Here is a 14,004-nt window from a genome sequence, read left to right as displayed (position 1 = left end):
ATTCAGATATAAATATATTGTGTAGGACAGACATGATTCTCTGTCTGCTTATCCATCAGTCTAACAAACACTATGAACTGAAAAACAATCAGGCCTTAAATGCCTGTACTAAAAATCTCTACCTGGTACAGCCAGAAGAGGATGGGCCCAACCCTCTGAGCTGTATTTTTCTCTAGGTTTCTTCCTAGGTTTTATCTGTCTAGGGAGTTTGTCCTGGCCACTGATTCGCTTCTGCTTTGCTTGCTCTTTGGGATTTTGGCAGGTAACTGGTAAAGCACTGTGACAACTGCTGTTGTAAAAAGGGCTTTATAAAATAAACTTGATTGACAGGCAGAATAAAGAATGACATCTATTCGTGACATTTCTATCTGCAGCGTTCCACAATGTTTGCCTACTCAACGTGGCCCAGGTCTCTCCTTTGAAGTAAATATGAGCATTGGTGAATACAACATGCTGTGTTGAAGGCTAAGTTATTGGATATAATATAGATAGGTAGGTTGTTGCTGCATATACTGATCAAATACACAATACTTTATTTAGCTTCTGTATGAAATGAAATAAACACACATTGATTTACCATGTCTCTTTTAATTGTCAAAAAGGTTATCTGAGGATCGAGCAGTGGATACCAGGCAAAATCTATAACAAGGTACAAAGAACATTATTTACTAGGGAAATACATGTTCTCATGAAATAACAGACACGGCCATATGATATGCTATATAACTGAATTAACTTAGGATATTTGTCTGCTATGAAAAACGTATTGGTAACTTAATCCCTGCCATGTAGAAAGCTGGTGCACTGGGGTGATATACTGTATGTAATAACCACTTGAAATAACCAATACCTCTCCATGTGAATTTGCCACATAACCTCCAGAAGGCATTCACAAGTTCCTTTGTCATCAATGATAGATGTGTCAAGTTTGTTGCCAAATTCAGCAGTCCTTGTACACAAGTACATAGCCACAGGCATCTATTCACCTAGTGGTTCTCTACTTCATCCAACTAAAAAACCACCACAAACACAATCCAGGCACATTGATGAGAGGCAGATCTTTGAGAATGGCTTCAGAAGCAGCAATGTCTGTGTCTTAATTTTCCTGGCTCAACATTCTCTGTTTAATTACATTGCCATCTTGAACCAGGGTTGGGACCAACGCCATTTCAGGAAGTAAATTGTCATTCCAATTGCAAATTTGTCACATAGACATCCATTGAGGCAAATTGGAATAGGAATTTCAGTTTACTTCCTGAATATAAATGGAATTCACCCGAACCCTGTTCATGAAAGGGTACATAGCCAAAAACAGAAAGTAAGAAATGTTTTTGGACAAGTTGACGTCTTTTCCAGGACAATGCAGAGCCATAGTAATTTACAGTGCCTTCAGAAAGTATTCGTACCACTTAACTTATTCAACATTTTGTTGTGTTATAGCCTTAATTAAAAATTGATTAAATAGATGTGTTTTCTCCCCCCCATCTAGACACAATATGCCATAATGACAAAGTGAAAACATGTTTTTATTTTATTTTAGCATATTTATTGAAAATGAAATACAGAAATATCCAATTCACATAAGTATTCACAGCCCTGAGTCAATACATCTTAGAATCACCTTTGGCAGAGATTACAGCTGTGAGTCTTTCTGGGTAAGTCTCCATGTAACGATCGTTGTTTGAAGGATGTTCGGATCAAGATGCAGCGTGGGGTAGGTTAATCATTTTTATTTATGATCACCGGCACAAAAAAGAAGAAAGAGTAACAAACGAAATGTTCAGCTTTGTAGGGCTAAAAAGCAACAATACAAAAACAAAATCCCACACAAAACAGGTGGGAAAAGGCTGCCTAAATATGATCCCCAATCAGAGACAACGATAGACAGTTGTCTCTGATTGGGAACCATACCAGGCCAACATAGAAATACAAAAAACTAGAGTACCCACCCTAGTCACACCCTGACCTAACCAAAATAGAGAATAAAAAGGCTCTCTAAGGTCAGGGCATGACACTCCAAGAGCTTTGCACACCTGGATTGTACAATATTTGCACATTATTCTTTAAAAAATTCTTCAAGCTCTGTCAAGTTGGTTGTTGATCATTACTAGACAGCCATTTTCAACTCTTGCCATAGATCTTCTAGCAGATTTAAGTCAAAACTGTAACTAGGCCTCTCAGGAACATTCAATGTTATCTTGGTCAGCAACTCCAGTGTATATTTGCCCTTGTGTTTTAGTTTATTGTTCTGCTGAAAGGTGAATTTGTCTCCCAGTGTCTGTTGGAAAGCAGAATGAACCAGGGTTTCCTCTAGGATAAGGCCTGTGCTTAGCTCTATTCTGTTTATTTTTATCCACCCAAAAAACTCACTAGTCCTTGCCTAGGACATGCATACCCATAACATTATGCAGCCACCACCATGCTTGACAATATGAAGAGTGGTACTCAGTGATGTGTTGTGTTGGAATTGTCCCAAACATAACACTTTGTATTCAGGACATAAAGTTTTTTCTTTGCCAATTTTTTTTGAGTTTCACTTTAGTGCCTTATTGCAAACAGGATGGATGTTTTATGTTTCGTATTCTGTACATGTTGCGTTACGCACTGAAGGTAGGTCAGGAGTCAAACGTAGGAGAGCAGAGAAGTCAGTGTAGCGTATGTTTTAATAAGGGCAAGTCCAAAAAAACGGTACAGTACAATACCCAAAAACAACGCCCAAGATAATGGGAACTAACAGTACTCCCGTAAGGCGCACAAACACAAGGCACCTTACTATAATAAACACGCGCGAAATACACTGAGGAAAGCCTCCATAAGCAACAAGAAAAATAATCCTGCACAAACCTGAGTGGGGAAACGGGTAAATATACACACAGAAATTAAAGCAAATGAAAACCAGGTGTGAATGAACCAAAAACAAAACAAACGGAAAAGGAAAAATGGATCGGGGATGGCTAGTAGGCCGGCAACACCGACCGCCGAGCACCGCCCGAACAGGGAGAGGAACCACCCTCGGTGGAAGTCGTGACAATACAGGCTTCCTTCTTTTCACTCTGTAATTTAGGTTAGTATTGTGGAGTAACTACAATGTTGTTAATCCATCCTCAATTTTCTCCTTTCACATCCAATAAACTCTGTTTTATAGTCACCATTGGCCTCATGGTGAAATCCCTGAGCAGTTTCCTTCCTCTCCGGCAACTGAGTTAGGAAGGACGCCTGTATCTTTGTAGTGACTGGGTGTATTGATACCATCCAAAGTGTAATTAATAACGTCACCATGCTCAAAGGGGTATTCAATGGACGCTTTTTTTGACCCATCTACCAATAGGTTCCCTTTGTGAGGCATTGGAAAACCTCCCTGGTCTTTGCGATTGAGTCTGTGTTTGAAATTCACTGCTCCACTGAGGGACCTTACAGATAACTATATGTGTGGAGTACAGAGATGAGGTAGTCACTAAACAGTTATACTAAACACTATTATTGCCCACAGAGTGCGTCCATGATACCTATTATGTTACTTGTTAATCAAATGTATACTCCTGAACTTATTTAGGCTTGCCATAACAAAAGGGGTAGAATACTTATTGACTCAAGACATTTCAGCTTTTCATTTTTAATGAATTTGGAAAATTTTCTAAAAAGATAATTCCACTTTGACGTTATGGGGTATTGAGTTTGTAGGCCAGTGACACAAAATCTCAATTTAATCCATTTAAAATTCAGACAGTAATACAACAAAATGTGGAAAAAGTTAAGGGGTGTGAATACTTTTTGAAGCCACTGTATGTCTCTCTATATATGGCTCCGGCACTGTGCACCCTTGTGCAATGGAGCGAGTATGTTATGGATGAGTGATGTCATAGTTTGATTAGATGTTGAACTGCGCTGGTGGGCATACTTAGCTTCTGTTCTCATCACTGAGATACGCAGAGCAGACTCCTCCACATCCCACACGCCTGCAAGCTCTGAGGTAAATGGAAAGAATCTTACCAATGGAAAATTCAGTGAATCTCTCGTAAAAATGTTGACACCCTCACACAATGTTACAATGTTGCAGTTTTTCAGATCCGGCAAAATGCCTATAGGACAAGAGTCCAATATACTGTATTTGAAGTAACACTTTAATATGTGATTATTCTTGTCAATCAATACCCATTGTTTCGCTGTACTTAAAGGGGCAATCTGCAGTTCAAACAACAACAAAGCCTACACTACGCCACTGTTTTGGTAAACAGCTGAGAGATGGCCCCTTTATTGTAAATCGTTTTACTGCTGTATGTACAGTATAACAATGAGTATTCATTCCCTACACTGTATGTACAATAATTATCACAGTAATAACACTGTAAAATATAGTGTCACCATTTTTGACAGTTTTACGGTTTTGGCAGTGGCTCAAGCAAATAATGGGTGGGAACCATAATATCCTGACTATAGTACGTAGGCCAGCAGAAGGTTTGCTATCTTCTATGTACAGTGCTGGCCTAGTGTAGCTCATTCGAGAAGCCTGACTTCAGTGGTGCATAGGTAGTAATAGGGAACACACATATTGATGCTGTATGTACTTACTGTCTATGCTTGTGAGTATGTTTGGGGGGTTTTGTTTGTTAGTGGTCAGTTAGGGTTTAGGATCAAGGCAGTATCTTGTCAGGACCATGTCTATTTGCTGACGCCCTGGCCGGCTGAGTGGCCTTATAGGTGTTGTAGTAGGAGCTACTCCCTGTCACAGACCAGACTATCGTTTACTCCCTTCACATCTTTCTGCCACATCAAGCGTGAACTTCAGACCAACCCCCCTGCTTCTTCAGTTTCCCTGATTCTCTCTCAAGCAGTTAATTCCATTTTCTATTTGGTTTCTGCATATCCTTTATTTAATGTAAAAAACAGACCAGACTAATAAGTACCAATTTATGTCAAATCTCAGGCAGCCCCTTGTCCCTCTGAAGCCAGCCTGACCTCATCGGGTCACCCCCTGGCCCTGTGCTCTGCGTGCAATTAAAGCCCCCTGCCCCATCGGAGCAGATTACATCAGTGACTGCTGTTGGACGCACCTACTGCCTAATGGGCCCTGCTAGCGCTGCTTCTGTTCTATCTGCCTTTCTGTTCCATAGCCCCTATTCAGCTCCTCGCAGGGTGCTGGCAGATGTCTGAATGTCGTGGCAGGTCTGGCCCACTGTGGTGCTGAGGTTAGAGATTCCAGAGGTCTTGGCTCATGAGTTGGGTTGGGCCAGGCCATGCCTTTGGGCTGGGCTAAGCCAGGCCGTGTGGAATATAAAGAGCCTCAGGCGATGGAGCTAGTGCACAACAAAAGCAGCAGAGGTCCCATAGGTGAAGACTGACCACCTCCAGAGAACGCAGACAAAGGCAAACCCGAGCAGCCGCCAACATGAGTCGCAGCCCTGAGAGGATTTCGTCCTACCGACGCCACTTTGAGGACAGCAGCAGCTCATCCTCCTACCAGGTTAGGGTGTCCAGCCCATCCCCGACCCGGAGAGTTAACCGCCACCAGTCAGCCAGCTACTCACGCAGTGCCGGAGCCAGCGGTATGCAGGCCCAGACCATGGGCAGAAGGACCGTCTCCACCTCACGCAACGCCCGCATGGCTGGGTAAGATGCTCACTCCACCCTGTACACCTAGTACACTAATAGCCTTTTCACATAACTAAGCCAAACTGAGCTGAACTGAGCTGGCCTGGTTCCGCATCCACCGTAGTTGCTAGGACTATATCAAAGATCTTTATAACAAACGCAAGATAGACCAGAGCCTGCTGTTTCCAATGGGAGCAAATTAATCATCGTGGGCAGAACAAGCAAGGAAGTGGGCAGAGTCAAGCACCAGCTAGCGAGATCCTACTGGCGCATTTTAGCATTTATTTGCGCATTTCAGGGAACGCCTACTCTCTGAAGTGCCTATGTGCAATACTGTAATTCAATTGGCCCATGCACTCCTTCTAAACAATGCTATTTTTAGAAACTTGGCCAAAGGATAAAGTCTACAAAACGTGGTCCCCTCTGTTTGTTACAGGTTCTAGTTTTGGAAACAGAAAACTGTATTAAGTATCAAGTGTTTCATTGAGGAGGAAAAAAAAGTGGTTAGAGCGTTGGGCCAGTAACCGAAAGGTTGCTGGATCGAATCCCCGAGCTGACAAGGTAAAAATCTGTCGTCCTACCCCTGAGCAAGGCAGTTAACCCACTGTTCCCCGGGCGCCAAAGACGTGGCTGTTGATTAAGGCAGCCCCCAGCACCTCTCTGATTCAGAGGGGTTGGGTTAAATGCGGAAGACACATTTCAGTTGAAGGCGTTCAGGTGTACAACTGACTAGGTATCCCCCTTACCCTTTCATCGCCATATTTGGTAGTGAGTGGACACACCAACCGGATGCTACATATTCATATATCCAGTGAAATATCTGGTTCATTGTCCAATCTGTGGTTTTACTCAAATGTTCAAGCCCAGTAAGGCACAGTATGGTTCGGTTTGGCATAGTAGTGGGTAATAGAGGTTATATAGATACAGTTGATAAAATATAGGTAACATCTTAAAGAGAGTGCGAGATGACACTGCTGATACACCACAAGTATTCTATTTGTGAATTTACAGAAAGCGACTTGTGTTACATTACCACCAAAATACAGGCAGTTATTACAGTACAAGATAGATGAGAAGTTGCTGACAATAGTGTATGTACCTCCCCTCCCCTTACTGCTCTTCTGAGGCTATGGGCCAATTTGTCTCCTTACTGACAGATGACTCAAAGACTTGCCACAATTCTTCCTGACAGACATAACAAATCAAATTCTCCTTCACTCTGTGAAATACATGTTCCTGTCTAATTGCACCAGAGACAAGCCTGGCTTTCAGAGTTGATAGGCTACCTTTATTGTAATCAAGCATTAAAAACACCATCAAGCAAATGAACTCTTAGATAGTGGAACCACAGACAATTTATAATCCACCACAGTTGTAATTGTTTCTTATTGTGCAGCACTAGCCCATTTCTAAATGTATTTTTGATGCAAGTCGAAGGCATCAATTGATTAAAACGAAAACAGTAAGGCCTATGTCAATTTCCCACATAACGATTAGCCTACAAGACTAGCATCTAAAAAATGTACAACTCTTTATATTATTGTGAATTTTAGGTTTTAGGTGTCACTAAGTAAATAAGTAGGTAGGCCTAAACATTGTAAGAGACTAAATTCAATACATTTCAAAAACAGCAAAATAGCTCATATCCATGAGAACAACATTAATTTTATTAAAATTTATTATTTTAACTTGTAACAGTTGTAGTCCATAGGTGTGGGATTTATGGGTGCTGTAGCACCCCTTGAAAAATCTGAATAAAAAAAATCTATAAATTACGCTTTGTAAAAAAATAAAAAATAAAATGTATAATTAAGAACAGTATTTTTGCAGGATTCAATAGTTGGAAGTGTAAGAGTTGTTGCCCTGTCCCCTTCTCTGTGATTGTCATTCTAGTAGAATCCAGAAAGAACAAAACCCTATCATCAAACATCTACATCAAAAGATGCAAAGTTATGGGAAATACACAAACAAATAACAAATAACATGGAAAACAACCACTTTTTGTGAAGTATTCATTTACAATCCTTACAAACCACTTAATGTCAGTGTACATTACTGTATTGGCTGGTCATCTAGGTTAGGTACCTGTAGACTTCCCATCAACACGAAGGAAAACAATGCACAATACAGTAATTGAGTACATTGAGAAATCAAGTGGTTTGTGAGGATGTGGCTCAGTCGGTACAGCATGGGCTTGCAACGCTAGGGTTGTGGGTTTGATTTCCACGGGGGACCAGTACAAAAGAGAATGAATAGGTATGCACCCACTACTGTAAATTGCTCTGGGTAAGCGCGACTAGTAAAAGGAATGATCAGACCATTTCTGTTTTCACATAGAAATAAGTTATATTTGCAAAGTATTGAAAGAAACTGGAAACCATACTTTATATCATGCAAGTATTAGGCTATCAGATTCATTGTTGTGTACAGATAATTTTCAGACTCCAGTTACAAATGCTGTTAAACACTCAAATACAAATACATTTCGTTTTTTTTATCACAAAAAGTGGTGCACTGGGCCTTTACTAGTCCTGTATTAGCGGACGGATATAGACGTCTTCAGCCCAGCCCCCCAAAAATGTGCCACTGACATCAGAGTAGGAACAAATGTGGCACCTGGAAATTAATAAAAGATTGTGACAGGCCATCGATGGCTGTGATATGACACGCAAGTGGCAATAACCTTTAAAACATTTCATGTTGACGTTATGTCTTGATGTTCACAGAATAACAAAGTGATGTCAGTTATCTCCAGGTCAAGCGGTGAGTGTTGAACTGTCTGTCATTTTAGCGGGAATGTGGGAACCATGGCGTGTGTGGGCTATGGCAACGGGACCCCGGTGGACCTGGACGCATCTGCTGCGGAGAACAAAGTATTCCTCAGCACGCGCAGTGGTGAGCGGCAGGAGATGGTCGTACTGAACGACAGACTCGCTGTTTACATTGAGAAGGTAAGCACTCACCACGCTTGCTCACACACAAGGCGCACAGACTAATTCACGCAACGTATGGGGATGAACTTGTTGTTTTGTGCCTTTCATATTAGAGATAGCCAACTTTCGAGTAAGCTATAGTCTATACATAGCTGTTCTTCACATGCATGTGCTATTGTGTGTGGGTTCTGGCCGGATACATTGCCTCAGTGCCACAGCCAATATTCTTTAACATCTGTGCGATATTCTGCCGCCCTTAAGTAGAGGAACAATGTTTATTTGATGGAATTTGTCTGATTAGACGACGCTTGCTTGAGTGTGCCATACAGGCATGCAGTGGAGAAACGCGCCTTCTGGCTGTGGGGACGGAGTCGCTCATTATTCCCACGTATTTGGGCAGCGAGCATATTCAAGTGAGGGGCCCTGGTGAACTTGATGATAATTCATACCCTGCCATTGTCATTCTCTTAAAAGGTTCGATCCCTGGAGCAGCAGAACAAGCTGTTGGAGATGGAGATTGACGGCATCCAGAACCGGTTCGTGAAGCCGTCGGGCCTGCGCAAACTCTATGAGGATCAGCTGAGAGATCTGAAGAGGATTGCAGATCAGATGAGAATGCAGCGGGTGAGACAGAATGGCTTAATCCACACGTCATCACGGTCCCCGTTTTTCTTGTTTACCTCGGAGAAAACAGAAACGCACACACACAGAGAGGAGGAGAGGGATAAAGAATGAAATAGAGAGCGATAATTGGAATGTGTCCAATATGGTGACACGCGTGTTACCTTTAAACCCCAATAAAGATGAATCTGTGTTTTGGTTTACAGGACCAAGCCTTAGCTGGCAAAGAGGCCATGGCAGGTCAACTGGAGATAACCAAAGTCAAATACGAGGAGGCGGTTGAGCTGAGGAGGCGGGCCGAGATGGAGATAGAAGCATTCCGTCCGGTGAGAGGCTGTTTAATCACTGTATAGTCTTGGCCAAAATTGCCTAATAAACATCAACATTGACGCCATTGTGTGCCGCTATGTGGTTTTCAGGATGTGGACAGAGCCACCTCTCAGCGCATCGCCCTGGAGAAACAGCTGGAGCAGTTGGAGGTGGAGATTGAATTCCTTCAGAGGGTGCACAAAGCGGTAGGTCGCGTTATAGCGCGCACTGATTGATTTGGACCGACCTGTACCAACTCTCGCTAACGGACGAAATGATAAACAGTAAATCAAGGATAGTTGAAATCGCAGTGTTACATTTTCGGGTGGGTTAAATTCACTCTTATGAGTTGTCTTAACCCTCAAGAGAGTGATATGCTTCCTGTGTTGAAAACTGGAGTTCATTGGGGTGGAGTACTTTTAACTCCGTTGAGAGTAACCAAGGAAAGGGAGTTAAATCTATGGAGTTTTCCACAGATGTGGGAGGGGCCTCATTGTCATATTTCCCAGCATGCTCTGTTGCAGGCAGATTTTTAAAATATTTTTTCTTTCTCAGGAAATTGAAGAGCTACTGAAAATGATATATGCTGCCCACTCCTCAGCCCAGAGCGCTTATGACCTCCCCGACATCTCAGGCGCTCTCAAACAAATCCAAGCTCAGTATGACGAAATTGCGGCAAAGAATTTACAGGTAGGTCTATTTATAATTAACTGGAGTGTATTCATACAGCAGTCATTAATTTCAAGGTGTGAATGTGTTTCATGACCCCAGAATATGTGTTTCATGGCCCCTATATGTTATAGGAAATGGATTCCTGGTATAAAAGTAAATTTGAAGACCTGAACAGCAAGACAACAAAACATGTGGATATAGTTCGAAGTGTCAGGGAAGAAGTTGCTGGCGCCAAGAAGGATGTAAGTTAGGCTATTTGATAAAGATATTCCTACATGGTTGTAAAATGTGACACATGAACTATTATTATTGAGGCTATAACTAAATAAGTGTTGTCGCCTATGGCAATGGATATTTTCCTCAATCAAAATATGAATGAAAAATACATTTGTATTGTATTTTTCCTAACCTTTGAAGATCCTAAACAAAGAGCGTGGCCTGGAAGCTCTGATGACCAAGAATGAGGCTCTGGAGGCACAAATCCGTGAAGCACAGGAAAAGTACAAGAAAGAGCTGGAGGACCTTCAGGTGAGCACGTTAGATCAGAAGGTGGAATGGTCCAGTTATTCATGAACCTTACCTCAGTCCGGTTTACTACAGAACTCAACCATTAAATCTATCTGAATTGATTGTACACAGTTCAAATCGAAGTAGGGTACATATGAAAGGTTGGTGTTGAACCTTTCATCTGTAGCCTACTAAGGTGCAAACTCAGGCTGGCTCTTTTGACGTCACAGGCAAGAATTGAGGCCCTGAAGGAGGAGCTGAAATCCACCAAGTCAAAGATCGCTCTGCACCTGCGTGAATACCAGGACCTTCTGAACATGAAGATGGCTCTGGAGATTGAGATCACAACTTACAGGTGAGGTACCACTCGGGTGATGCCAGGTTTAGTGCAATGGATTTAGATAGGATCATACAGAGCATGTAAATAACCTTTAGAAGATCGCATTTGTGGTAATGTCATATATTCTTAATTCTTGTCCATTGATATGGCTTTTCTCTGTTTCCATAGGAAGCTGATTGAGGGCGAGGACTTGCGACTCACAACCATGGTTGGGACCATGTCCATAATGAGTAGCAGCTCAAGCTCCATGAGCGCTGGGATGAGTGTGGGCATGGCTGGAGGCATTGGACCTGGAGGCAGTGGTGGAGGAATGGGTGGAGGAATGGGTGGAGCTGGAAGCTTAGGTGGAGGCATGGGTGCTGGAGGGATGGGAGCTGGAGGCATGGGTGCAGGAGGCAGGGGTGGAGCTGGAAGCCTTGGTGGAGGAATGGGTGCTGGAGGAATGGGTGCTGGAGGGATGGGAGCTGGAGGATTGGGTGCAGGAGCCAGGGGTGGAGCTGGAAGCATTGGTGGTGGAGGAATGGGAGCTGGAGGAATTGGAGCCAAAGGCGTGGGTGCTGGAGGCGTGGGTGCTGGAGGCCTAGGAGCTGGAAGCACAGGTGCTGGAGGAATGGGTGGAGGCATGGATGGTGGAGGAATTGGTGCTGTAGCCAGTGGTGCTAAAGGCATGGGTGCTGGAGCCATGGGTGCTGGAGGCAATGCTGAAGGCATGGGCGAAGGCATGGGAAAAGGTGCAGGTGATTATGGGTACGGCGCCTCCATGGAGTACTCCCACGAGGAGCAGGCAGTGGAGATGACAGAGAGGAGGACGGTGCTCATCAGGTAAAAGTAACCTGGACTTAAACAATAATGAGAGTATTGTAGGTTTATCATTGACCATTGTTAGGATAGAACATTGTTAGGTCAGAATGTTTAACACAGTGAAAATTCTTCACATCGTGTCTTTTGTAAAGAAACTTATTCAACCAGGTAATTTTTGTATTTCCCTTAGAACAGTTAAATCAGAGGATGAGACACTGGAAAGCGACACAACGGAGCAAACCTACATAATCTCTGGCGCTGCCGACGACTCGGACGAGGAATAGGCGTAAATGACCATGTGACCTCCTCTCACCCCTTAACCCCTCACGCCCCTGGAGCTTTGCACTGACGGCTCATGTCTGGTCTCTGACCTTTGACCAAGACATGAGACCATGAATGACCCTGCAACCTAGTCAAGCAGTACCCTTCAGCTCTTGTGATGTGCCTTTGAACCACATATTCAGAAACTCTGTGTGCCTTACACAGCTACGCAACAAGCAGCAAATAAAGCTCTCAGCATTCAATTCCTGGTGTTTCATTCATTACATTGTCTAGTTTGGTTTAGTTATTAGGCTACATAATGTTTTTGTGCACAATGAATCATAGAAAATGTTATCCTGAAATGCATTTCCATATCAGCTTTTGTGACATCCCCCTAAGGCATAATGAAAACCACAATCGATATGGTACCATGGAGAGGTTAAATTACACACATTCCATGTTACACAAATTCACACTCGTTCTCCCACTCACATTGAATATATGAGGTGGTCCTTGCTCTGCACACTAGGCCTATAGGTTGTACGGGCGTGTGGAGAGGCAGGGTGCAATAGAGCAAAAAGAGAGTGAAGGAGAGGTAAAGTGAAGGATGAGTGAAGAGAGTCACCCGAGGGGTCCTTCACCCTGACATCCTCTCGAGGGGCCATCATACAGCTTCGGTCTTGCAGCGAAGCGATGGCACACAGGCGTTCCATGTCCCCATTCCATCCATATCCACACCTTTTCTATTTACCACTGATCGGGAGCGATTGGGTCTCGTCCGCACATGCCAAACACAGTCCGCGTCCCATGGCGGAGAGGACCAACAGCACAGAGGACATGAGGCGGATCGGAGCATCTAGAGGTCATGCAACACCAATTCACTCAAATACAACACAACTAAGATTAGAATACCGGTGGTACGATATCAGAATAGCATCATGATTCTAGTCATATATGCGAATGCACCTGCGGTCTTATGTGTTGTTGAATTGTCGCATCAGTGGATCTGGAAGACCTCACTCACCTACTATTGGTTGTGCTCAAGATAAACGGAGAGACCCATTGCTGGTTTTGATACAAGCTCACATTGACAGGGAGTGTTTTGACATTGCCATTCCTTGAAGCCTATGTCAAATGTTAAGAGGAAGATTTTTTTGAGAAAGTGAAAAGGTATGGAGCAGATTTCCGGGCCTATGGGTATAGAAGAACATCTCTTTTAATATATAGTATTTACCTCTCAATGCACCTCTCTGATTCTGTTTCTCTAAAGAAAAATATACATTAGATAAATATACCAATTATCTGAAGAACAAGGCCTGTGGTAGCTGAGGTCAATTGATACTCAGCTTTGTTCTCTCAATGTGATGTATTTTATGACACCATTTGTGAATGTAGTGACTTGTAAATCAGGAACGAAAAGATGTAGCATTTTTGGATCACTTAGGGGAGGGTCTAATTGTATTTATATTTTTAGAAATACAATTTCACAGTCGGGGGTATGTTACTTAATATGTAGTCAAGCACAAAGAAAAACCTTCTGGACCTACATTAAAACCCAAATGCATTTGTAAAATACGAACGTGGGCTATGTGTAGGCTATAGGCTCCAATCCAGCTCAAATCATTTTAATGCAGCAATTATCCGGATGATTCAGGAGCATCCAAGAGATAGATGTAGGCATATATCGAATTAATCAATAGCCGCCTATGTCCCTGGGTCATCATTTCCACAAGCTCATCCCACCCGAAACACAGGCGCAATTAATAGCCAGTATACAGGACTCTCTCTCGCTCTCTCGTTGTTTCTCGGTAGAAGCGCACAGGAGATTATAGTTGAACCTAGAACTGTCAATCCCGCGCTCTAATGAGGAAGAGAGCCAGACAGACGTTCTCTCGACTCTGATTGGCCTTGATTCATGTCATTAGATTACATTTTGTTCGCTCCTTAATGTGCATCCAACCTAAAGGAGAC

The 14,004-nt window shown here is 42.9% G+C and overlaps 1 protein-coding gene across 2 annotated transcripts; it reads left to right on the top strand.

Annotated features, from left to right (window-relative positions):
- The first annotated feature begins 5,286 nt into the window (after positions 1 to 5,286).
- LOC129838008 (glial fibrillary acidic protein-like) lies at positions 5,287 to 12,296 on the top strand. Of its 2 annotated transcripts, none has more exons than XM_055904631.1 (11): positions 5,287 to 5,607; positions 8,381 to 8,540; positions 8,997 to 9,146; positions 9,350 to 9,469; positions 9,563 to 9,658; positions 10,008 to 10,142; positions 10,256 to 10,366; positions 10,542 to 10,652; positions 10,862 to 10,986; positions 11,140 to 11,793; positions 11,968 to 12,056. In XM_055904631.1, the coding sequence occupies exons 1-11, from the start codon at positions 5,387 to 5,389 to the stop codon at positions 11,969 to 11,971; spliced, it is 1,887 nt and encodes a 628-aa protein (XP_055760606.1). In that variant the 5' UTR covers positions 5,287 to 5,386; the 3' UTR covers positions 11,972 to 12,056. The 2 variants fall into 2 exon arrangements, with proteins under 2 accessions (XP_055760606.1, XP_055760605.1); XM_055904630.1 differs by having other exon boundaries at positions 5,288 to 5,607; positions 11,963 to 12,296.
- Positions 12,297 to 14,004: the final 1,708 nt, after the last annotated feature.

The sequence above is a fragment of the Salvelinus fontinalis genome, chromosome 38 (genome assembly GCF_029448725.1).
Source record: "Salvelinus fontinalis isolate EN_2023a chromosome 38, ASM2944872v1, whole genome shotgun sequence".
In the NCBI taxonomy this organism is placed as follows: domain Eukaryota; kingdom Metazoa; phylum Chordata; class Actinopteri; order Salmoniformes; family Salmonidae; genus Salvelinus; species Salvelinus fontinalis.
This window is presented reverse-complemented; position numbering and strand designations above follow the sequence as displayed.